Source organism: Narcine bancroftii, chromosome 10 (assembly GCF_036971445.1).
Source record: "Narcine bancroftii isolate sNarBan1 chromosome 10, sNarBan1.hap1, whole genome shotgun sequence".
Taxonomy (NCBI): Eukaryota; Metazoa; Chordata; class Chondrichthyes; order Torpediniformes; family Narcinidae; genus Narcine; species Narcine bancroftii.
In genome coordinates this window covers 6,524,492-6,547,164 of record NC_091478.1, presented here as the reverse complement: position 1 = coordinate 6,547,164, position 22,673 = coordinate 6,524,492, and the positions used below count along the sequence as shown (strand labels likewise).

At 40.4% G+C, this 22,673-nt stretch overlaps 1 protein-coding gene and 1 long non-coding RNA gene across 5 annotated transcripts; one reads left to right on the top strand and one right to left on the bottom strand.

Annotated features, from left to right (window-relative positions):
- Positions 1 to 778: 778 nt before the first annotated feature.
- Positions 779 to 11,928, top strand: gnrh3 (gonadotropin-releasing hormone 3). 4 transcript variants are annotated; one of them, XM_069899672.1, is made up of 5 exons: positions 779 to 1,250; positions 2,995 to 3,027; positions 3,379 to 3,562; positions 9,771 to 9,860; positions 11,709 to 11,928. In XM_069899672.1, the coding sequence occupies exons 3-5, from the start codon at positions 3,422 to 3,424 to the stop codon at positions 11,778 to 11,780; spliced, it is 303 nt and encodes a 100-aa protein (XP_069755773.1). In that variant the 5' UTR covers positions 779 to 1,250; positions 2,995 to 3,027; positions 3,379 to 3,421; the 3' UTR covers positions 11,781 to 11,928. The 4 variants fall into 4 exon arrangements, with proteins under 4 accessions (XP_069755773.1, XP_069755772.1, XP_069755774.1 ...); XM_069899671.1 differs by having other exon boundaries at positions 779 to 1,480; XM_069899673.1 differs by lacking the exon at positions 2,995 to 3,027.
- LOC138744106 (uncharacterized) lies at positions 5,192 to 6,796 on the bottom strand. Its single transcript, XR_011345290.1, has 2 exons — positions 6,231 to 6,796; positions 5,192 to 5,418 (listed from the first exon to the last, which is right to left on the bottom strand). It is a non-coding gene; the product is annotated as an uncharacterized lncRNA (long non-coding RNA).
- Positions 11,929 to 22,673: the final 10,745 nt, after the last annotated feature.

Here is a 22,673-nt window from a genome sequence, read left to right as displayed (position 1 = left end):
TAGAACATGCCTGCTCTTTTAAAAGATGCCCCATAATCATTCAAGTCCAATTGTACCTGAGTTCACATTTACACATGGGTTTGGAAATACCTGAAATGACAACTTTTGCAACTGTTTCGTATACCTAAATTCCCAGAGATTAAGGTAAAACCGGGTGAAAATCTGATTTGTAAATGCCTCTATGTCCAAGGCACAATTTAAAGAACAAGCAAATAATTAAATATTGTTTTGAAAGGAGGTGTAAATTGAAGCATAAGAAACAAGAGCAGGAGTCATCCATACAACCCATCAAACCTGCACTGCTATCTAGTACGATCATGGCTGTGAACTCAGCTTCACCTCACTGCATTTTCCTCGTAACTTTGCAAAAATCTACCTGTAAATATATCCAAAGAGATGTTCTTCATTTCTTCTCTGGGTATGTTTTAATCATACTTAATTGACTCGTTATGTTCAGAGTTTCACAATGTCTTGTGAAAAATAGTTCTCCCTCATCTCCATCCTAATATTACTCCCCTGAAATTTGAGGCTATGTTCTTAGTTCTGGTCTCACCTACCAGTGAAAACAACTTTCAAGCCTCCACCTTATCTATCTTTTCATTCTTCTGAATCCCAGTGACTCAGACTCTCCTTATAGGCTAAACCTCCAACCCCCTCCCCCCCCCATCTCCAGAATCAACCTGGTGAATCTGCATCACCCTTTCCAAAGCCGGGATACCAGAACTGCATGCAGAGCTCCAGGTTCTACCTCACCAGCACTCAGTAGAGTTGCAGCAGCTCCTTCCTGCTCTTAAATTCAATCCCTCGAACAAGGAAGGCCAACATTCTACCACATTCTTGCTAAGTTGTTCCACCTACAAACTAACCTTTAGCGAATCATACACAAGCACTCCTTCCTCCCTCCGCATCACAGCATGCAACAATCTTTCATTATTTAAGTAATAGTCTATTTTTCCTTCCAAAGTGGATGACCTCACATTTACCAATATAACTTTTGGATCTTCACCCATTTATCTTTATCTCTCTGTGAACTCTCCATGGCCTCTGCACACTTTGCTTTTCCATTCAATTCAGTGACATCAGCAAATTTAGATACTCTACATTTGACCCCCTTTTCCAATCATTAATATATTTTGTAACCAGTTACAGGCACAGCACCAATTCCTGCAACGTTCAGCAGATTAGGCCTGGTGGTTATGAGTTGAAGTCCTTGGATTTGATATTAATTCTCAAAGGCTGAAAAATATCAGGTTGGTAGATGCAGTGTTTTCCCCCACTCTTCCACTTATCCTTACCGGAAGATGAAATCCAGGAGTTTACACTGGGAAGATAGTGGCATCCATGCTTGGCAGTGAACCACGAGGGCTGTGGGCTCAGGGTGATCAGCGGATCGGCGCACAGCACCAGAATGGAAGAATAACGTTCTCCACTCACCCCCCTCCACCTGCTGAGAACTGTGGGAGATAACCCTACAGCAAAGGTAATTATAGCAGTGGACCAGTGAGGGGATTAGCAGCTGAAGAACTCAGATAGGCTGTGGGCTGTTGGAAACCAGATATTGGGTCCAGGATTCACAAGTAAAGCCTCAGGCACGGACAGCTTCCTGATCGTATCAGCAGTTTGGATCTGGGTACTTGGGTTCACTGATGGAGTGGACAGGAGGCCGTGCGGCTGCAGAGATTGCAGGAGCAGAGGAGGAAAATCCACAAGCACTCACTGTGTCTGAGGGGACTCGCTTCTGCTTCTCTTTCCCTTATTGGGGCAAGTGCCAAGTTAGACTAGTGGCACATCTTTGTGTGTCTTTATGGAAAGCAAAACTTGACAAATTTTTTTGTATTTATTGTATGATGTTAAAGAAAGCTTAAATCTTAAGAATCCCCTCTCATTCTTCCCTTTTCACCAGCCTTTTTTAATATCAGCCCCTTGCCTTTTTGCTCACACCTTAAGAGTAAATACATACCGTATACTGTGTTTTTTTTTTAACCTTTAGCATTTTTGTGTTTTTACAGCCAAAACTTGATTGCAAAGTTTATCCACCACCAAGAATTCTCCAACCCAATTTCTCTAGAATGGTGTCGCATCTTAAGTTCCCCAGGCTTCTCCTTGAACCCTTTATCTTCTGGTCTATTTGTTTCTTTTGCGTGCATGTCCAGTAGTGCATTGCTTGCTCATCATTCCACTCATTGTCTACGTTATGTACTCATTATGTGGAACGGAGCTTGAATCCACATGCATTGACAGGTGAAGTTAAACATGAAAATCTGGAGAAGCTGGGGTCCAGTGCCTACACAAAAGTGTTAGAGAAAGTCAGATGAATGCGAGACTTGCTGAGTTTCTCAGCCCTTTTGTGTCTTTGGCAGGTGAAAGTGTGTCCATTGAACAAAATCTGAACACTATATTTTGATGAGAAGAGAGTATGGCGAGTTTGTGAATGACCACAACGGGCTAATATATCCAAATGTAGGCCCCAAGATAGGGAATTTACATTTTATTTAGAAAGTCTAAACCAGTGGTTCTCAACCTTTTTTGACTCACATGCCACTTTAAGTATTCCCTATGATATAGGTGCTCTGATTAGTAAAGGATTGCTTAAGGTGGTATGTGAGTGGAAAGAAAAAGGTTGAAAACCAGTTTTAATCATCCCTCATTGACTCATTATGTGCATGGTTTCATAACTCCAAAGGAAATGGACCAATGGCAATTTTTCTCAAGCAAAATATTTCAGTAACAATGGGGTCTAGAGCAGTGATTCTCAACCTTCCCTTTCCTCTCACGTGCCACCTTAAGCAATCCCTAACTATCACAGAGCACCGATGGCATTGGGGTTACTTGAGAACTACTGGTGTAAACTATATATTTGAAAAGCATAGTAAATATGGAATAAACAGATTGCCAAAGTGTAAGAAGCCTGAGGTTAGAGTGTTTTGTGTATTGCTGTTGTTCTACAACAAGAATCAATATTTTTTGAGAATAATGCCATCAACTGGTTTGCAGGTTGAATAAAATTCCATTCACTACTCTAGCCAGGTAATATATTAATTTATAAGCTTTAAATGCAACTATTGTTTTAAAGTGCACTTCTGTGCTCCAAGGGACTAGTCTAAAAGCAGATGCATTTATATCTTAACGGATTATCCACCTGTTTTGAAAAATAATTAAATTGCATTGTTTGTGACTCTTGATGTAATGAAGAATGCTATATATGTAAGTGCATCAAACAGAACTGTTTTCAGATGAAAAGAATAAGAACTGAAGCCTCTCGCTCAGTAATCAGTAGTCACAGCTTGTTTTCTTTTTACTTTATTAGCACTCAAATGCAATCAATTTGCTATTTATATTTCATTTAGGACTAATTTATATGTATTTATCCTTTTATAGAGGTATTTCTACTATCTTCTGAAGCCTTTTCTTCTGATTTGCAATGGAAATTTTCAAAATAACTTTCATGAATTTTCTGATTGCCATGGTGTTTGTTGCCCAAAGTTGTCAATCTCAGCATTGGTCACATGGTTGGCTGCCTGGAGGTAAACGGAATGCAGTAGGTATGGATGCTCATGTTGAGGTAAGACCATTTTTTTCATTATTTGTTATATTACTGACAATCATAAAAAATCATCTAACTTCCTCTGTCAAAGGCTCTAAAATGTTGAATCATCGTTCCCAAGTTCCAAGTTGCACTGCTTCACTCAAATTCCCACTGTTTGCAACCATCGGGAGTGAATTGAAATCAGAAAGTGCTGGAAATACTCAGCATGTCAGGCAGTATTGGTGAAGAGAAAAAAAAGGTAACATTTCAGTTCAATCACCCTTCAGCAGAGGTTGCACATCTTTCTCCGAATGTGTTTTCTGGTCAGTGAACCAGAGGAGATAATTTCAACTGAGCTTGTGCCAATCCTTGTCTGACATCTTAGTATTCACCAGAGTAAAATCACAATTAAATACAATGCTCCTGACTAATATTTTCTCAATCTACACCAGGATCACCAACACTAAATGGAAGCAAATTAGAAAACTGCAACCTGCCTCTTGCTCTAACTGTTCACAATTAAATTCTAAGAAAATGGCAGAAATTGGAATGGTTAACCTGGAATTTCAGTGACAGCCTGGAACCATCATGGAATTTCAACGTCAGGGTCTTTACCTCTATTTTGGCAGAGTGTTATAAACTTCTTCTTGGTCAGGAACTGAGGCCAAGTGTTTCAAATTTTGTTTTCCTCATATCATTTCTAATATAATTTGTTGCCCATTTTATTAAGGTGTTTTAAATGTTTTTATCCATTCCTAAAATGGTTGTGTTCTTAAAGACCTGGGTACCAAATAATCATGGCTTAATACCTCAGCTTGGTTGATTTTGTCTATCAGCTAGATTAATATATTGAGAAATAGGGAAGTAATTAAAAACTAGTCGATGTGGTTTTTTTTGCATAATTAAACAGATGTCCAAAGATCAAATTATATTGAGCTTGTTCCCAGCAGATATCAAACATAGGACGCTAACAAAATGAGATAATTAAGGATGAGATGAAAAAACAAATACTTGTCCAGACTTTTCTTTTAGTGGCCAACGTTGGTAATTCCAATGGATTGGTATTTGGGAGTGGCAAGGCTTGGAGTCCAGTGAGGAAAGCCAGTTATACATGGAGCGTTAGGAACTGACATCAAGAATAAGGGACTCCCAATACCCAGATTGTATGAACATCATCAGCATTATATGTGGCTGAAAAATTATAAATAGTGGAAAAAAAACAAGCACACAAAATAAATACCAAAGGCGCCATTTTGGGTGGTTTCTTTTGTCACGGAGAAAGATTCACATCGACACTGAGAAGAGAGGAATACTTCAAGGTATTTTGAAGAAGACTTAATTGTGTGTGTATGTGTGTGTGTGTGTGTGTGTGTGTGTGTGTGTGTGTTCTTTGATAAGGTCACATTATTTTAAGCAGCTAAAATCTACTGTGGAAAATAAAAGGAAAGGAAAAAATATTTTTGATGTATAAACATTGATGAGTAAAGGAAAGAAAATGTTGGCAAAAAAAGCTGAAAAATAATGAACTCACTTGGACTTTAAACAAATACCATTAATTTACCAAAGATTGTAAAACAAAAAAAAAATTGAGAAGAAACAAAACATTTTGAAAAGAATGTTACTTTTAGCTTAGTAATTTTAAGTGAGGAAAGCACAAAACGATCATGATGTTTAAGAATTTTTATTATTTCCATTTTACAGAACAAGTCCTTGAATATTCATTTCTAAAACATTTATTGTGTTTTTCTGCTCATCTTAATTACTCATGTTGTCTCATTCAACCATTCTCAATCTTTTATTGTCTATGGCCCTCTTAGGCCTCTGTTCAAAGTTTATAGGCCACTTTCCTTGTGAGGCAATCAAGTTTAATTGGTTATTTTCTTTCTTCTCTCCTACCAAGAACATAAGAAAACCATTTAGGATTTCAGTCTGTACACCCCCCCACCCCCCCTTTAAATGCATTGTGCCCACCCAAATATGTTGTGGTACTCTATTGCAAATGGCTGGACTCTAGAATGTATGCTATGGATGTAGATTGAAAAGGATGTAGTGTTAATATTATGCATTTAACACTTAGTCAGGCATTAAATCTCATTCTTAGTTAAATCCTTATTCAGTCTTTTGTTGTGTCCTAATTTCTTGTTTTATTACAAGCTGGCTATACTGAATGGTTCAGTAGATATGCAGATCACCAAGTATAACGGGTCCAATCCTGTTAATTTTTCAATGCAGGCAGCTTGACAACCTTAGGCTGTTTCTCATTTATGTTTCCATAATCAGGCAGAATTATTTTCCCCCCAAAAATGAAACATCATTCACAATAAATGATGTACAAAAACCAAAAACTGTCCTTCCAAGTGAAGCATCAGCTATGAATCTGTGTGGTTATTGACTGCATCCGGTGTTCCCGATGTGCTCTCCATTTATCGTGGAGACTGGGAAACCATTCCGTAAAGTACCTTCGCTCTATCTATTGCAACAGTAAGGACCATCCAGTGGCCAATCACTTCAATTCCACACCCCATTGCCACAGACATGTCTGTCCATGATCAGGTTGAGGCCACCCACAAATTGGAGAAACAACACCTCACTTTCTATCTTGCCAATTTCCAGTCAGTTGGCATCAATATTGGCTTTTGCAATTTCTGTTAACCCCCACCCAGTCTTTCTTTTTGCCCACACCCTTCTCCCATGAGAGACTTACCTTTCTTAGCCTTTCTTCCCTCCATTGGTTCTTTTTCCTCTATCCACCTGCACCCATCGATTATCTCTTGCTTGTTAGCTGATGCTCATCCCCCTTCCCGCACCTTTTTATTCAGGCATCTGGCTGATCTTCAGCAGTCCTGAAGTAGGGCGCAGGCCTGAAACGTTGACTGCCTTTTACTTCCTGTGTGACCAGCTGTGTTCAGTCCTGTACTGTCACTCTTCATTGGTTGACTGCCTCAGCAGTGAATGAGTTGATAGCATCACTTAAATTTAATCAGCATTACTTAGGGCACTTGCAACATTTTGTGGCTACTAACAGGCCTTCCAGGATTGTTCTGGCCAAGGACACATTGAAGAATGATATAATGTACAGGAACAAGTGGAATCCAGTTTTTAAACATTGTACAGGTACATAATCTTTTATCCAAAATTCTGAAAACCGAAACCTCTGAAAACCAAACATTTTTTTTTCATGGATGCGGTTTGCACACCAAACCTCACATTTGGCGCCAAACATGACCCGACGTGACCCACCCCCCGTCCAGCCCCATGTCTCAGAGCTCCTTCCTACCAGTCAGACGTGCCTCTACTGCTCATGGACTTTGAAGAGTGTGAAAATGTCAAAAAGAGCTGCAGAGTCCTCTATGGGTAACAGAAAGAAGCAGAAAAGGAAGCGTCCATCATTATCGATAGCACAGAAAGTACAGTTATTGCAGGACATTGCAAGAAGTCTTTAAAAATATTCCAACCTGAAGATGATGGTCACAATGTTTTCAGGTGTTTTAGTTAGTTTCAGCCAATTTATGTTTGAAGTTTTACTGTTTACTTAAAAATAAAAAGTACATGTAATTTTATGGTATATCCCCCACTATCCCCCACTATCCCCCAACCCCATCCAGCATGGCTGCAAACCCCCTAATTCAGCACTACCACCACCCACCCCCATCCAGTGCTGCCATACCCCCCCCCCCAATCCAGAGACCCTTCTTGCTGGAGTGTGTCTGTTTTGCACAAATCTGAAATGAGCACAATGACTTAACGTACTGCCATTATTATTATCCAAAAAGTTCCGAATTCCGAAAAGCGACTGGTACCAAGGGTTTCAGATAAAAGATTATTTACCTGAAAGGGTTGCAACAGAAACAAGCTTGTGTTTTCAATGAACCAAGAAACCCTCTACGCAAACACTGCAGAAGGGAGAAAGTAGAGCTCTGATGATTATTGCAAAGCCTTGAACCCAATGCATAGAATCTCTGCTGCAAAATGTTTAATGATCTCACACAGGTATCCAAAGTTGTTGAATGAATCATCAAGTGTCACATCATTACTTCAGACCAATTCAATGCCTCACATTCACATCATTAATTCATCCATCATCTTTACCAATCACAACCTGGATCTGCTTAACATTGCTGATATCCTAACTCCAACACATCTTTCATTAACACATTATCAAGCTCTGCGATTCCTCTGTTTATCCTTCCAATTGTCCTGTACTTCGAAGGGAAAGTGCACCACATCATGGACTAACAGGGCTGTGTAGAATTCTTGCACAAAACAAACGACAGCAAGGTTGAAAACCAGTTTTTAGGCTTGTAACAACATCCAATCAAAACTAGTCAGCACCTAATCTTCAAGTATATGGAGTGAACCCTTCCTGTTGATGAATGTCCAAGAGGGCATGAGATTTTTATTCTTATAGGCTTTCAGTCAGGTGCCTACATGCAAAAAAAAGAGGATAAGGTTAGAGCATTCAGTGATTCTCAACCTTTCGACTCACATACCACTTTAAGTATTCCATTCGCCATAGGTGCTCTGTGATTGCTTAAGGTGGTATGTGGGTAGAAAGAAAAAGGTTGAAAACCATTGTTTTAATTGTACTTCATTGTCTCATTATGTGCATGGTTTCATACCTCCAAATGAAATGGGCCAATGGCAATTTTTCTCAAGCAAGCTATTTCAGTAACAATTGGGTCGAGAACAGTGATTCTCCACCTTCCCTTCCCACTCACGTCCCACCTTAAGCCATCCCTTACTAGTCATAGAGCACCGATGACCTAGGGATGACTTAAAGTGGTGTGTGAGTGGGAAGGGAAGGTGGAGAATCACTGGGATAGGCAGAGTTAAGGCCACCCTGAAGTACTGATTTTGTAAAGCTTCTTGAAGCAGTTGATGCTTAAGCTTCTGTTTCTCAGCTTGAACATGGGAAATGGAAGCAGTTATTCTTTCTACAATTCCTAGATCATAGATCAACTTTTATTTTATAGGTACAATGAATACTATTATTACAGCAATGTGTTTCTTATCTATCATTTCATTTTTTATACAGTGGCTGAAACAAGGAAAAATGTCAGGCATTTGAGCAAATAATTAGCTGATATCCTGCAGATTAGTGGTTGTTAATTAAATTAGCATATTTTTGGTTGTGATTGGATTAATATAAAAACACAATGGAGAAATTCAGGAGGTCAAACAGTGTACTTTATATAGCAAAGATAAAGATGCAGAACCAACGTTTCGGGCTTGAGCCCTGCATCAAGGCCGAGCAAAATGTAGGCAAGGACCTGAACAAAATTTTGATGTTTCTCCTTTTTGCTCGTACCTTGAAGTATCTTTATCTTTGCTACATAATGTACACTGACTGCTAAGTTTCTCCAGCATTGTGTTTTTACTTCAACCATAATGCTTGTAGTCTTGCGTGCTTTACTCCAAAAAGTATTGGATATTTGAGTTGATCGCCATGCCTAATTACTCAGATTATGAAATAATGCCATGAAGGTTCGAGGTTTGTACCCCTTGCTGCATGATGCAAAATCTTAAATTAAGTAAACATGTTGAGAAGGGAAGACTGGAACATGAACCTTGTCGAAAAGGATGGGAGGTTTATTCAAAACTGTGCACGTGGATGACTGTTTCAAAAGAAATCAAATTTAAATTCTTGTGCCAATTCCAATTATATTTTTTAAAAATAGATTGTGCATTTATCGGGATGAAGGATAAGTTTGCAGATGCTGGGGAACTAGAGCAATACACAAAAGTGCTGAAGGAACACACCAGGTTCTGCAGCATCCATGTCGATGTACATTTAGAGAGCATCTTTTCATGCCACAGAAAAATCTCAAGCTTTTGACAGAATTACTTGATGCATAACTAAATTACTTAACTGTTATATAGATCAATGTTTCAGACATTTTTGCACACCATTGCGTATGCTAAGCAATGAGGCAAATACCCTGCAGAGCTTTCTTGAAGATTTCATTTTGATATGAGATGAATACTTCCCAGGTACAGTATATTTTGAAGTTTCTTTGAAGCTGGGAACTTGTTCAGTATTATTCCTTTTCCAGAGTAAAATTTAGAACCTTTATATCTTGCTGATTGTTTTCCCTCCTCCATCACCAAAAGCACGGGGACTAACCAGGGTGCAGTCCCATAGAGCGTGATCAATCTCAGAATTTGCAGTTTTCAATTGGGGTCTTTATTTACACCTCTGAAAATGTTATTGATATAAATTAGTTAATATATTTTTCTATTTCAGATGATCAATGATGAAGATGTTGTAGCTGAAGTTGAGATACCTGGATTTCAATATTTATACAAGAAGATGAACAGTCCTCATGTTATTATAGTAAATATCACTAATTATAAAATGCAGATTTATTTTTGTTTCCATGGTATGTTTCCGTAGAATAATAACAGGCCCTTTGGTCCACCAAATCAGTGCCAAATATTCTCACTTTATTATCCCCATATTTCCAACAACTTCCCTGTACTCCTCCCCAAGATTGTAACAATCACCTACACGGGGAAATTTAGTGATTAATTAACCAACAGACTACAAGTCTGTGGGATATGGGATGAAAACGGCTTGCTAATATAGGATTGTATTTTATCAACCATGAAAGTCACCTGTGATTTGGATTTACAGGGCCCTCCATAATGTTTGGGCAAGGACACTTTTTTCCTTTATTTACCCCTGTACTCCAGTTTTAAATTTGCAATCAAACAATTCACATGTAATTAAAGTCCACATTGCAGATTTTATTCAAGGTTACTTGGACACATTTTGGTATATATAACACACACATACATATATATATATATATAATATATATATATATATATATGGTGCCCTCATTTCAGGGCACCATAATATTTTGGACATTTGGAGTCACAGATATTTGTGAGGACTCAAGTATGTTTAATTGCTTCATTGGTGCAGGTATAAGAGAGCTAGGCTTGCTTCTTAGCTTTTGATCACCTTTGGAGTCTGGAGTTGCCATTTTTCAACATGTGTCAACGGAAGTCAAAGAAGCCATTACGAGGCTGAAAAACAATAAAACACTAAGAGGCATCACCCAAACCTCAGGATTACCAAAATCAAGAGTTTGGAACTATTTAAGAAGAAGGAGAGTACTATTGAGCTCAGTAATCATGAAGGGACCGGGATTCCAAGGAAGACTCCACTGCTGAGGACAAAATTCTCATCATAATGTAGAAAAATCCCCAAAAGTATCCGACAGATCAGAAATATTCTTCAGGCGACAGATGTAGAAATGTCAATGACTACTGTCCACCGAAGAGTTCATGAACAGGAATACAGTGGCTACACTGCAAGGTCCAAACCATGGCAAAGGTCGTATGGTTTGGATCTTGGGCTGCTCCTTCATGCTTCCACACGTTGCTCTTGCCATCATTCAGATACTGGTTAATCCAGTTTCATCTGCCCACAAGAACTTTTTTTCCAGAGTTCTGCAGGCTCTTTTAAATACTTCTTGGCAAACTGTAACCTGGCCATGCTTTCTATGGCTAACCAATGGTTTGCATCTTGCAGTGTAGCTTCTATATTTCTGTTCATGAAGTCTTCAGTGGACAGTGGTCATTGACATATCCTGCCTCCTGAAGAGTCTTTCTGATCTGTTGGACATACTTTTGCGGATTTTTCTTCATTACGATGAGAATTCTTCTCTCATCAGCAGTGGAGCGGAAGAGATCTTCCTTGGAATACTGTTCCCTTTGTGATGACTGAGCTCACCAGCATACTATATTTAATATTCCTAATGATGTTCCAAACTGTTGAATTTAGTAATCCTCAGGTTTGGGTGATGTCTCTCACTGTTTTATTCTTGTTTTTCAGCCTCATTTTGGCTTCTTTGACTTTAGCACAACCCATGTTGAAAAGTGGCAACTAAAAACGGCAAAGGTGATGAAAAGCTTAGAAGCAAGTCTAGTTCTCTTTTACCTGCATGGCCAAACCAAAACATATATACAAATAACCTTGAATAAAATCTGGAATGTGCATTTGAATCACATGTGGATTATTTGATTACGAAGTTAAAACTATAGAGCACAGGGGCAAATAAAGATTAAAAAAGTATCTATCCCAAACATTATGAAGAGCACCGTATATCACTTTCATAAAAGGACCAGTAAAATTGATGCTAATCAGTTGTTTCTTTTCTCCCTCCGTTGACAGCCAGCTATCAATGACAGAAATCTTCAGGGAAAGCAAAAGCTTGAGCCAAACTTTCAGGAAACGATTGATTAACAACTTATTTCAGGCTGTTGCATGTCCATTTTCAATTTTATTTCCTTGTAAAAATTATTTTAATGTTAATATTTATCTACTACCTGTTATAACTGCATACAATTCAATGATTTGTTGAAGTAGTTTTTGTCATCAGTTAATAAATGCAGAAACAAACAATGCCTGAAAAATCACTCTTCTTTTTCATATGCAATAGTTACATTTTAGGATTGTTTATCCAGAAACGACTCATATTAATCAAACACTTTTCCAAAGTAATTTATCAATCTATGATCATTTTTTGCCCAAATGAATAGCATGGAAATCTGGTGAAATTTGAGACTTGCTAAACTACCAGTAATTACATGATCATAGTGAATTATAAATCAGGAAATAAAAGCCACTGCATTCATAAACAAATTCAAATTAGCTCTCAAAAACAATATTCATAGTAATACCATAAAATTCTATCTGTAATTTTAACCACTCAACATTTGGTGAATCTGACAAACCCTCATTTATTCTTAAAATTTGTCAAGAAAAACTGTAATCTACAAGGCCATGGACACAGAGCTGGTAAATTAGATTAATTCTCTCGCTCTTCTTGACAGACATGAACTTGATTGCTCAAGTGGCCTCCTTTCTATAGGATAAATTTCTCTGACTTTACAAGCCAGATATGGCTCAGAAATTATTTGACGGGGATGTTCAAAATCAGGAATAGTTTTGAAAGGATATACAAGCAAAAATATTACCAACGAGAATACAATAAAGGAACCAGAGGACCTTAATAATTGGCAAAAATCCCAGAGGGAGCATTATTTGTAATTTGAAATGCACTGTCTGAAAATTGATGGAAGTTGATCCAATATGATTCATTGAAAAAGAATTATATAACAATGGAAAAACTGGGAGGAAAAAAAGAGAATTGAAAAAAAAATCAATGTTACAGAAAAGGAACTAGAGAATGGAATGAATCCAGTAGCTTTGGCAAAGTAACAGATGGACCAAATGGTCTTCTGATTCTCATGGCAAAAGGTCTCTAATCATTTTCCTCTTATTAGATTCATCTGAAAGTAGCAACATAGATAGAAAATGTAGTGAAGGTTTACAGCATGCTTATCTTCAAAGGAGGCGCCATTGAGGACAATGGTTGGGGCAATATATTACAGCTGTATAGGACATTGGTATGACTCTACCTGTAATATTAGATGCAGTTCTGGTCACCATACCTTAGGAAGGATGTCAGTAAAGAGAATGCCGAAAAAATTCACAAGAACATTGTTGGGACAGGAGGACTTGAGTTTTAAGGAAGAGACTTGATTGACTGGGACTATCTTCTCATGAGTGAAAGTGGCTGAAGGGTGATTTTGTTCTGACAGTGAAACTGAGTCACTGAAGCTGAGAGGTGCAAAAGGTCTCTATTCATCTTGATGAGTAAGAATTCTCTTGGAGACTCACTTGGTAGAACGTCCATATTTAGAGTAGATCATTTTTATAGTTTTAAGAACAAAGATTAGAGCAGGTGATTCAATGCAAATTTAATAGCTACACAATGACACTATTCACTTCAATATTTTAATCTGACAAATGGTTTGCTTGAATTATATATACAATGGGAACATATTGTAAGCGACAAGCCTGGGACAAAGGAAATCACATGGATGGTATGTAAGCTTCTGAAGAGAGAGAATTAATGAGGTGTGATGGCTGATTCTCTGGGTACACATATATGCCAATTATTGATAGGCAGAGAAAATATACCTGTGAAGACATATTTTCTCTGCAGATGCTGAAATCTAGAGCAAACAATTTGGAGGAATTCATCAAGTCTAGCAGGAGTCATGGAGGAAAATGAACAGTTGACTTTCAGGTTGAAATCCTGCTTCAGGACTGAGGAAGGAGAGGGAAGATAGGTGGCATTAAAGCTGAGGAAGGGAGTAGTGGGTGATAGATGGCTTTGCCACCAGTGACTGAATGGGGCTAGGTGGGATTGAGTTGGGAGAGAGTATGAATGGAGAGATAATCTCAGCAACAGACGGACAGAAGGGAAGGGAAGATGTGATTGGTGGTGAGATTAAGTTGTAGCTGGCAGAAGATGTGGGAGGATCAGTCACAGGGGAGCAGCTGGACACTAGGTGGTATTGGGACAAGGAGTGTGGGAGAGTGGCTGAACCATGCATGGTGTGAGGGTCCTTGGGACATGGAGAGCAGGAGTGGAGCTGGAGTCCCATGTTTGGGCCCTAGGGATGGGAAGAGCAGGGGAACAAGTGAACCCCGCATGGTGGTAGGGTCCTTAGGTCAAGGAGAGTATGGAAGTGGCTGGACTCTGTTTGGCACCAGGATTCTCGGGATGAGGAGAGTTGGCAAGTGGTGAAAGCTCCACGTAGCATCAGGATTCTTGGGACTGGGAGAGCAGGTGAGCAGTCGGACTTCCAGATTATCAGGGCCTTTTGGATGGGGAGAGTGGGGGAGCAGACAGATCCCAAATGTGCTGTGGTTTTCAGGGCGTGGAGAGGGGGTAGAGAGCAGGCAGATCCCACCGTGTATGGACCCTCAGAGCAGTCCCTCCCTTCCCCCCCTGCATCATGTCAGTCCATTTTGGATGCTGCGCAGCCATAGCCCCATATTGTTATGTGTCCTCGGGATGGAAAGCAGGTGAGTCGACTGACACGACGCTGTGTGGAGCCCTTGGAACGGGGAGGATTGGGGAGTGTCTGGATGCAAAGTAGCAAAAGCTGCTTTGACCACATTTGATGTGCTAAATGACAACATTAGGTATGGTTTGGTTTCCTCTCATTTACAATGGTGTAACTTAAGTTCAAGTTCTTTATTTATAAAGCATTTTTTTTCAACTTGCATTGACCAAAGTGCTGTACAAAGGCAATCGATCTAAACTAGTTTATCTGGAAGAAGGCAATCAACACATCCCCATTAGTTTATATTTGGCTGAGGGTTATGTAGATTTGTAAACCACAACTCTTGAGTGCCCTACACTGCACCCACCCCACTGCTGGGAGCCAGCAGTCTGTGCTTTGTAGACCGCGTGGTTTGTTTCAAAGCTTAATTTTTCAAAACGGATCATTGCTTATAATGTACATCATGACAGGTTTTATAAAGACTGTTCCTTGTTTGCATTAACACTCCTATGTGCATAGTCCATAACTCATGAATAATCCCTCAAATCTTATTCATATTCAGAGGATCATGAGGGGCATAGATGAGGCAGACAGTAACAATTGGGTGAGTCAAAATCTAGAGGGCACAGTTTTAAGATGAAAGACTTAAATTGGATCTGATGTTTTCAAAAGGTGGTGGGTTCTGGAAAGAGCTACTGGAGGGAATGGTAGATGGAGGTAGAATTATGTTTAAAATACATTTGGAGAGGATAGGAAAGGTTTAGAGAGATAGAGGAAAAATGGACCAGCTCAGGAAGACACCTTGGATCACATGAGCTGAAGGGCCAATTTCTGTGATGTACAACTCGATGATTGCATATTATCATCTTTAACTGACCCGTTGAGGCTAGTTACGATGTCCCCATTAATATCAAGCTGAATGACCATTCACAAAAAAGTCTGTATTCAGTGTAAAAGGTTATAATAACTTGGGGTCGCACCCATAATATGACTACTTGAGTTCATCTACAGATCTAGTTGCAATAACTCAGATACAGACAACCAGCAAAAAGGTAGAGATCTATCTGGCCATCTGTGAGCAATGTAAAATTTCTGTGGTTGGAAATAATAGCATCTGTGTGACAGATGTGTACTCGGTTCAGTCTCCTACTAAAATAACTTCAGTGTTAATTTGTGCATCTGTGCCAATGCCAACAACTACAGGAAAGACCCAGTTTTCAAGAACAGCAAGAAACAGTACTCAATATTATAGGAAGCATAAAGTAACAGCAAATGGGGAACATGAAAAAGAGGATTGAGAGCAACATGGAAAGTAGAGGTCTTTATAATCTCACTCCAAAGATATTGGTTTTATTTATTTTTTGCCAGGAGTTATGCACAAGGTGACTCAAACTGACAAAGGAGATAAATGGTCAGCTAATTAAGATAATCAGGAAAGGCCTTCGGTCACATGAAGTAAAGCGTTTTGTGAAGTCAAATAAGAGTACGATATACGCAATGAATGGCAGGGCATGAGGGAATATTGAGGAACAAAGGAATGTAGGTATACAAATCCAAAAACCCTGAAGGTGGAAGCAATGGCAAATGAGGCCATATATTTATTAGCCAGAACATAGTATTTTAGAGTATAAAAGTTATGGTATAACTTTATTCAAACTTGGTGAGACTACATCTGGCATATTGTGTGCAGTTTTTGCCACCATGATTCTTCAAGAAAACGTCCAGAGGAAACACAACAGGATGTTGTCTGGGATAATCTCCTGATTATGAGGCTTGTATTTCTTGGAGTGCAACAGATTGATAAGGGACCTGATAAAGGTGTCCAGAATTGTGAGGAACATCATAGGGGGTCAACAGTCATACGCTTTATTCCTTTGTAGAGGACATGGGTTCATTTTAAGGAAAAAGATACTTAGAGTGAATATATGGAATATTTTTTCACTGTTTCCAATGCATTGCCTGAAAGACTAATGATGTAGATACTCACACATTTGCTAAGTATCCACTTGGATTGTCAAAGCACAGAAAGCCACGGACCAAGTGTTAATGGGATAATTGCTGATGGTCGGCATGGACAGGCTATGTTAATGGCCTGTTTCTGTGATGGATGACCCTTTGCCACATGCTGTATTGAAATTGATTATGATGGAGACTGTGGCACTCACTTCCATTATAGGTGGGACCTTCAATTCTGCTGATAAGTGGAATGTTACAGAATGTGGACAAAGGCAATACATCCATCAGATGAGAAACGCAACATTCAAACACATATCAGCATTCATCAGTCTTATCTGACCATGAAGAAAATGTGCTATAGCCTTTAATTTTTAAGATAAGTTGATGACATATTTTGTGATCTTTTTCATAGGCCAGTCATCTGGCTAAGGAGTGTTATAATGTCGGTGAAAAGGACGACTGATGTGCTCATGTTACGTTTCAGTTGATTGCAAGGCTGTGGGGTGAACATTGCATTACACTCCTCACAAAACATCTCAAGGATTGAATAACTGGAAATAAATAAGTCATAATTACAGGATGGAGATTGAGAAACTTGTTGGGTGATGCCACATCAAGAGTCTTACTCACAACAACACCAAGAGCAAGAAGTTTATTGATGATTTCTGGAAAAGGAGTCCAGATTTCCAGCTTTTCGTTTCCACCTGCTCTTTTCCACTCTCCTATATTAACACTTTTCATTTCTATTTCCCCTCAGTGTAAATGAAAATCAAAAACCTGCGGATGTTCGAAATCTGAAGTAATAACAAAAACTAAAATGTTGGTCAGGTCAGGCAGCATTTATTGTAAGATGAACAGTGTTAATGTTTCAGGTCATCCATGTCATCATTCTTTCTGCTCAGCCTTTTCTTATTTGCAAATGAAATGCTGACTTTATACCCTTGTAATCTATATTTCACTTTTCGAAAGACCTCACTATCTCATAGTAGTATGTGACCTAGGATTTAAGTCAAGTTTTATTGTCATTTGATTGCACAAGTACAACCCTAAACAAGTGTTTCTGGTCCTCGGTGCAAAACATGCAACCAAACATAAAACACATAAGACAAACAATACATATGCAGGTCAAGTATTGATGCATACAAATAAATAAATAGAGTTTCCTGAATATGAGAATCCCAGATGGTTAGTGTGAGCAGTTCCTTTAGTGTTCGAGCATTCTCACTGCCCAAGGAAAGAAGCTGTTCCTCAGCCTGGTGGGGCTGGCTCTGATCCTCCTGTATCTCTTTCCCAATGGGAGCAGCTGAAAGATGCTGTGTGCAGGGTGGAAGAGGTCCTCAATGTTTCTGCATGCCTTTTCAATGATCCGGGTAGATCACAGCTATTTGGGGGGTGGGGAGGGGAGGAGAAAGACTCCAGTGATCTTCTCTGCCACTCTTCTGCTCCTGTGAATTGACCTCCGATCCATTTATATACGAGGACCCCCTCGATAGAGCTCTTGTAGAAGGTTGACATGATGGTGGCCGGTAGCTTTGCTTCTTAAGAAATGCAGTCGCTGTGGCGCCTTCTTGACAAGTGAGTTGTTGCGTGTCCATGATAGGTCACTAGTTATGCGAACCCTAAGGAGACCTCAATTGTCCTCTTTTTTTTAAATAAAAATTTCTGTGTAGTTGATGAAGGGCTCAAGCCTGAAACATCAGTTGTGTATTTTTACCTTTGCAACATAAAGGACAGTTTAACCTGCTGAGTTTCTCCAGCATTTCCTGTTTTTACTTTAACCATGTGTCTACAGATTTTCGTGATTTCTTTTTGCAGCCAGAGGTTTTTCCATTAAAACAAGGTTCATAATTATATAAGTGTTTATTTCTGAACATTTCCTCCTGCTTAGATGTGATTTATCCCATTTGTACATTTAATTGGTTTACTGTAAATATTTTGTATCTCATGTTAGTTTTATATTTTTCCCTCTTGTATGCTACATAATTCTAACAAGGTAAATATTCATAGGCCATAAAGTTGTTTAAAAACAACTGGATCATTATTAAATACTAAATTCACTATACTTTATTCCTTTATTGGCTCCAGGATATATATTCTACAATTTCCATTCATTGGTGTCTAAGAGGGCATATTAAACTACTGCTGTGTATGAAGCCAATCCCAGATTTGTACGAGGAAATTTGCAGCAACATTTTATTGTGCACACTGACAATGCAATCAAAAATACATGCATACAGCACTGTGGAGGTTGATTGTGGCTTTGCTAATAGAGAAATTCAGATTTACCACAGATCTTGAAGGCTGAAAAAGTACTGTGGGCATTTAGGAAGGGTTGAAACTGGAATTGAGAAAGAAGTGAGAAGCAGAGGCACCAAGGCAAGGGCATATCAAGATAAAAATATTTAGCAGCAAATACAAGATTGATAGTTGTGGGCCCATAGTCAGTAAAGCAATGCTTGGGAATGGGATATAATCGGCAACATGGATGATAATGGCCGCAGGTGAGAGGGGTGAGTAAAAGAAAGGATTAGATTGTGCATCAAAGAAAATTTTTGGAGAGCTTGATTTCCGTCTTCTTACAAACCAGTAAAACCATGCCCATCATCAAAAGGAAAGTAAGCTGCAAACCTCCAATTTGGACCTCCCATGTAAGGGGCTTAATCAACCATGGTCTGAGATGCAAAATCTTGTTTTTCCCAAGCGATGACAAAATGTGAATTACTTTCTGACCATCCAGTTTAATGTGCGTTTTCAGTGGCGCCTGAAGAATCCTGAACAATTTTGTGACATATGACCCACCCACAAAACATCCAGTCGTGCTTCTGTTTACATTCTTTGCTTAGCTCACAATATTGTTGTGACAGTAATTTCCAGGCCAGTCTTCCATACTTGCAGCTGCTCATCCCAATTTATGAGAAATTTAAAATCATTCCTGACAGCCATTTTGCTTTTGTTCAAGCTCATTTATTTTTGCATTTCTGCATTCTACTACTCCACAGATGTTGGGAGAAGACCATGCCACATGCCTGGGTTAATTCCTTTTTCTATTTCTCAGTTTTAGCTGTCCTCACTGCCAATGTACCTCTTAATATATTTTCTTGTTGTAGGAATCATCCCTATTCTTATCTTGACATTTATTATAACCATGACTTTGAAGTGGATGAATTCAACCCAACTGGGTTTGTAGCAGGTAGTCACTGAACTGAACTTGTTCCTTCTCTGTTTGCATGCTCCAACTTATTTTGATGCTCTCATACTCTACTCATGTATTTCTTCCCTTTCTTGATTTCAATGCTTGACATACTTTATATTTTTCTTCAGACATAGCATTTCATGAACTGCACATTATTCCCAGATAAAGCTAAAAATAACAGCAAGTAAACACTTTTATGTTTAATTTTACAAAATATTTTTAAAAATTGGGAATATATGGAAAAAAAATCATACTGAGAGCAGGTACTATCTTGCTGGGATCAATCTCTTGAATGTATTCCTATCGATCTAAAGACACCATAGATAAAGTTTCAAGTTTAATGTCAGCTTGAAGTAATTCCTATTCACATTGATGTTAAACTTTAAGTGGAACGAGTTTCTCAACTTTAAGGATTCTCACGACACCTTGTTCGAGTGTCACACTGGCACCATGGGCAACAGTTTAAAGAAACACTCAAACATAGGAGCAGTGAATGGGTTGACAGGAGGTGAAAATGAGAGCTGAGATGTTGCTGTGCTTGTGGAACCTCACTATTACAAAGTTGTTCCTGGTCTTCAAGTTTTTGTTTACAAGTGTTCAGTTACCTTCTACTCTATTTGAATGCTCAACGACAGAAATCCACTCTTTCAAAGTACTCTTGAAATATTTTAGATCAATGACCTAGCAGGTATATTTGGATTTAAAAAAATCAACTCTTAATATCTACAGACTGAATGAGCATTTTAACACTTTGTTTCTATTTGAAAACAAAACATAGATCACATAAAACAATCAGAAAACAGCAATCAAAATTCTTTGGACACATCATGCGAAGATTCATTAGAACATTGAGCTACAACTGGAAAGCAGGAAGGAAAAAGAGACAGCCAGAGAATGAAAATCAGTGGTTCTCAACCTTTTTCTTTCCAGGTGTTCCAATGAGGCTCTGTGATTAGTAAGGGGTTGCTTAAGGTGGGATGTGGGTGGGAAGTAAAAGTTTGAAAACCCATTTTAATCATCCCTCATTGACTCGTTCTGTGCAGATTTCAGAGCTCCAAAGGAAATGGGCCAATGGCAATTTTTCTCGAGCAAAATATTGCAGTAACATTCGGGTCTGAAGCAGTGATTCTCAACTTTCCCTTCCCACTCACATCCCACCTTCAGCCATTCCCTTACTATCACAGAGCACCGACAGCAGAGGGATGACTGAAAGTGGGATGTGAAGGATGAGATTCACATGGTGGTTAGAAACAAGGGAGGCAACACCCACAACCAACCGTGATGGATGGATGGAGGCACCTGAACTTTCCATTTGGCTCCGCTTTTTTTGGCATTGAGTTTTTCTATTAAATGGCACAGAATCAGCCTTAACCCCCTCCCCCATCCCACCCACTCCTCCCCATCCCACCCACTCCTCCCCATCCCACCCACTCCTCCCCATCCCACCCACTCCTCCCCATCCCACCCACTCCTCCCCATCCCACCTATTCCTCCCCATCCCACCCATTCCTCCCCACTCCACCCCATCGATACCTCCCCATCCCACCCACTCCACCCCATTACACCCATTCCATCCAAGCCATTCCATCCCACCCCACCCACCCCATCCTGTTGTGCTCTTTCCCGCATATCCAAACTCCATTCCATCCCACCCACTCCACCCCATTCCACTCCACTCCACTCCACCCCATCCATTCCATCCCACCCACTCCACCCCATCCATTCCATCCCACCCCATCCACCCCATTTCACCCTACTCCACTCCACTCCACCCCATCCTGTTGTGCTCTTTCCCGCATATCCAAACTTCACTCCATTCCATCCCACCCACTCCACCCCATTCCACTCCACTCCACTCCACCCCATCCATTCCATCCCACCCCATCCACCCCATTCCACCCTACTCCACTCCACTCCACCCCATCCTGTTGTGCTCTTTCCCGCATATCCAAACTTCACTCCATTCCATCCCACCCACTCCACCCCATTCCACTCCACTCCACTCCACCCCATCCACCCCATTCCACCCTACTCCACTCCACTCCACCCCATCCTGTTGTGCTCTTTCCCGCATATCCAAACTTCACTCCATTCCATCCCACCCACTCCACCCCATTCCACTCCACTCCACTCCACCCCATCCATTCCATCCCACCCCATCCACCCCATTTCACCCCACTCCACTCCACCCCATCCATTCCATCCCACCCCATCCACCCCATTCCACCCTACTCCACTCCACTCCACCCCATCCTGTTGTGCTCTTTCCCGCATATCCAAACTTCACTCCATTCCATCCCACCCCATCCACCCCATTTCACCCCACTCCACTCCACTCCACCCCATCCATTCCATCCCACCCCATCCACCCCATTCCACCCTACTCCACTCCACTCCACCCCATCCTGTTGTGCTCTTTCCCGCATATCCAAACTTCACTCCATTCCATCCCACCCCATCCACCCCATTTCACCCCACTCCACTCCACTCCACCCCATCCATTCCATCCCACCCCATCCACCCCATTCCACCCTACTCCACTCCACTCCACCCCATCCTGTTGTGCTCTTTCCCGCATATCCAAACTTCACTCCATTCCATCCCACCCCATCCACCCCATTTCACCCCACTCCACTCCACTCCACCCCATCCATTCCATCCCACCCCATCCACCCCATTCCACCCTACTCCACTCCACTCCACCCCATCCTGTTGTGCTCTTTCCCGCATATCCAAACTTCACTCCATTCCATCCCACCCCATCCACCCCATTTCACCCCACTCCACTCCACTCCACCCCATCCATTCCATCCCACCCCATCCACCCCATTCCACCCTACTCCACTCCACTCCACCCCATCCTGTTGTGCTCTTTCCCGCATATCCAAACTTCACTCCATTCCATCCCACCCCATCCACCCCATTTCACCCCACTCCATTCCACTCCACCCCATCCATTCCATCCCACCCCATCCACCCCATTCCACCCTACTCCACTCCACTCCACCCCATCCTGTTGTGCTCTTTCCCGCATATCCAAACTTCACTCCATTCCATCCCACCCCATCCACCCCATTTCACCCCACTCCACTCCACTCCACCCCATCCATTCCATCCCACCCCATC

What these genes read in the sequence shown, in the direction of transcription:
- gnrh3 (XM_069899673.1), top strand. Translation starts at nt 3,422, where the DNA reads ATGGAAATTTTCAAAATAACTTTCATGAATTTTCTGATTGCCATGGTG. An exon ending in GTATGGATGCTCATGTTGAG is followed by an intron (nt 3,563 to 9,770) that starts GTAAGACCATTT and finishes TTTCTATTTCAG; the next exon opens with ATGATCAATGATGAAGATGT. An exon ending in ACAGTCCTCATGTTATTATA is followed by an intron (nt 9,861 to 11,708) that starts GTAAATATCACT and finishes CTCCGTTGACAG; the next exon opens with CCAGCTATCAATGACAGAAA.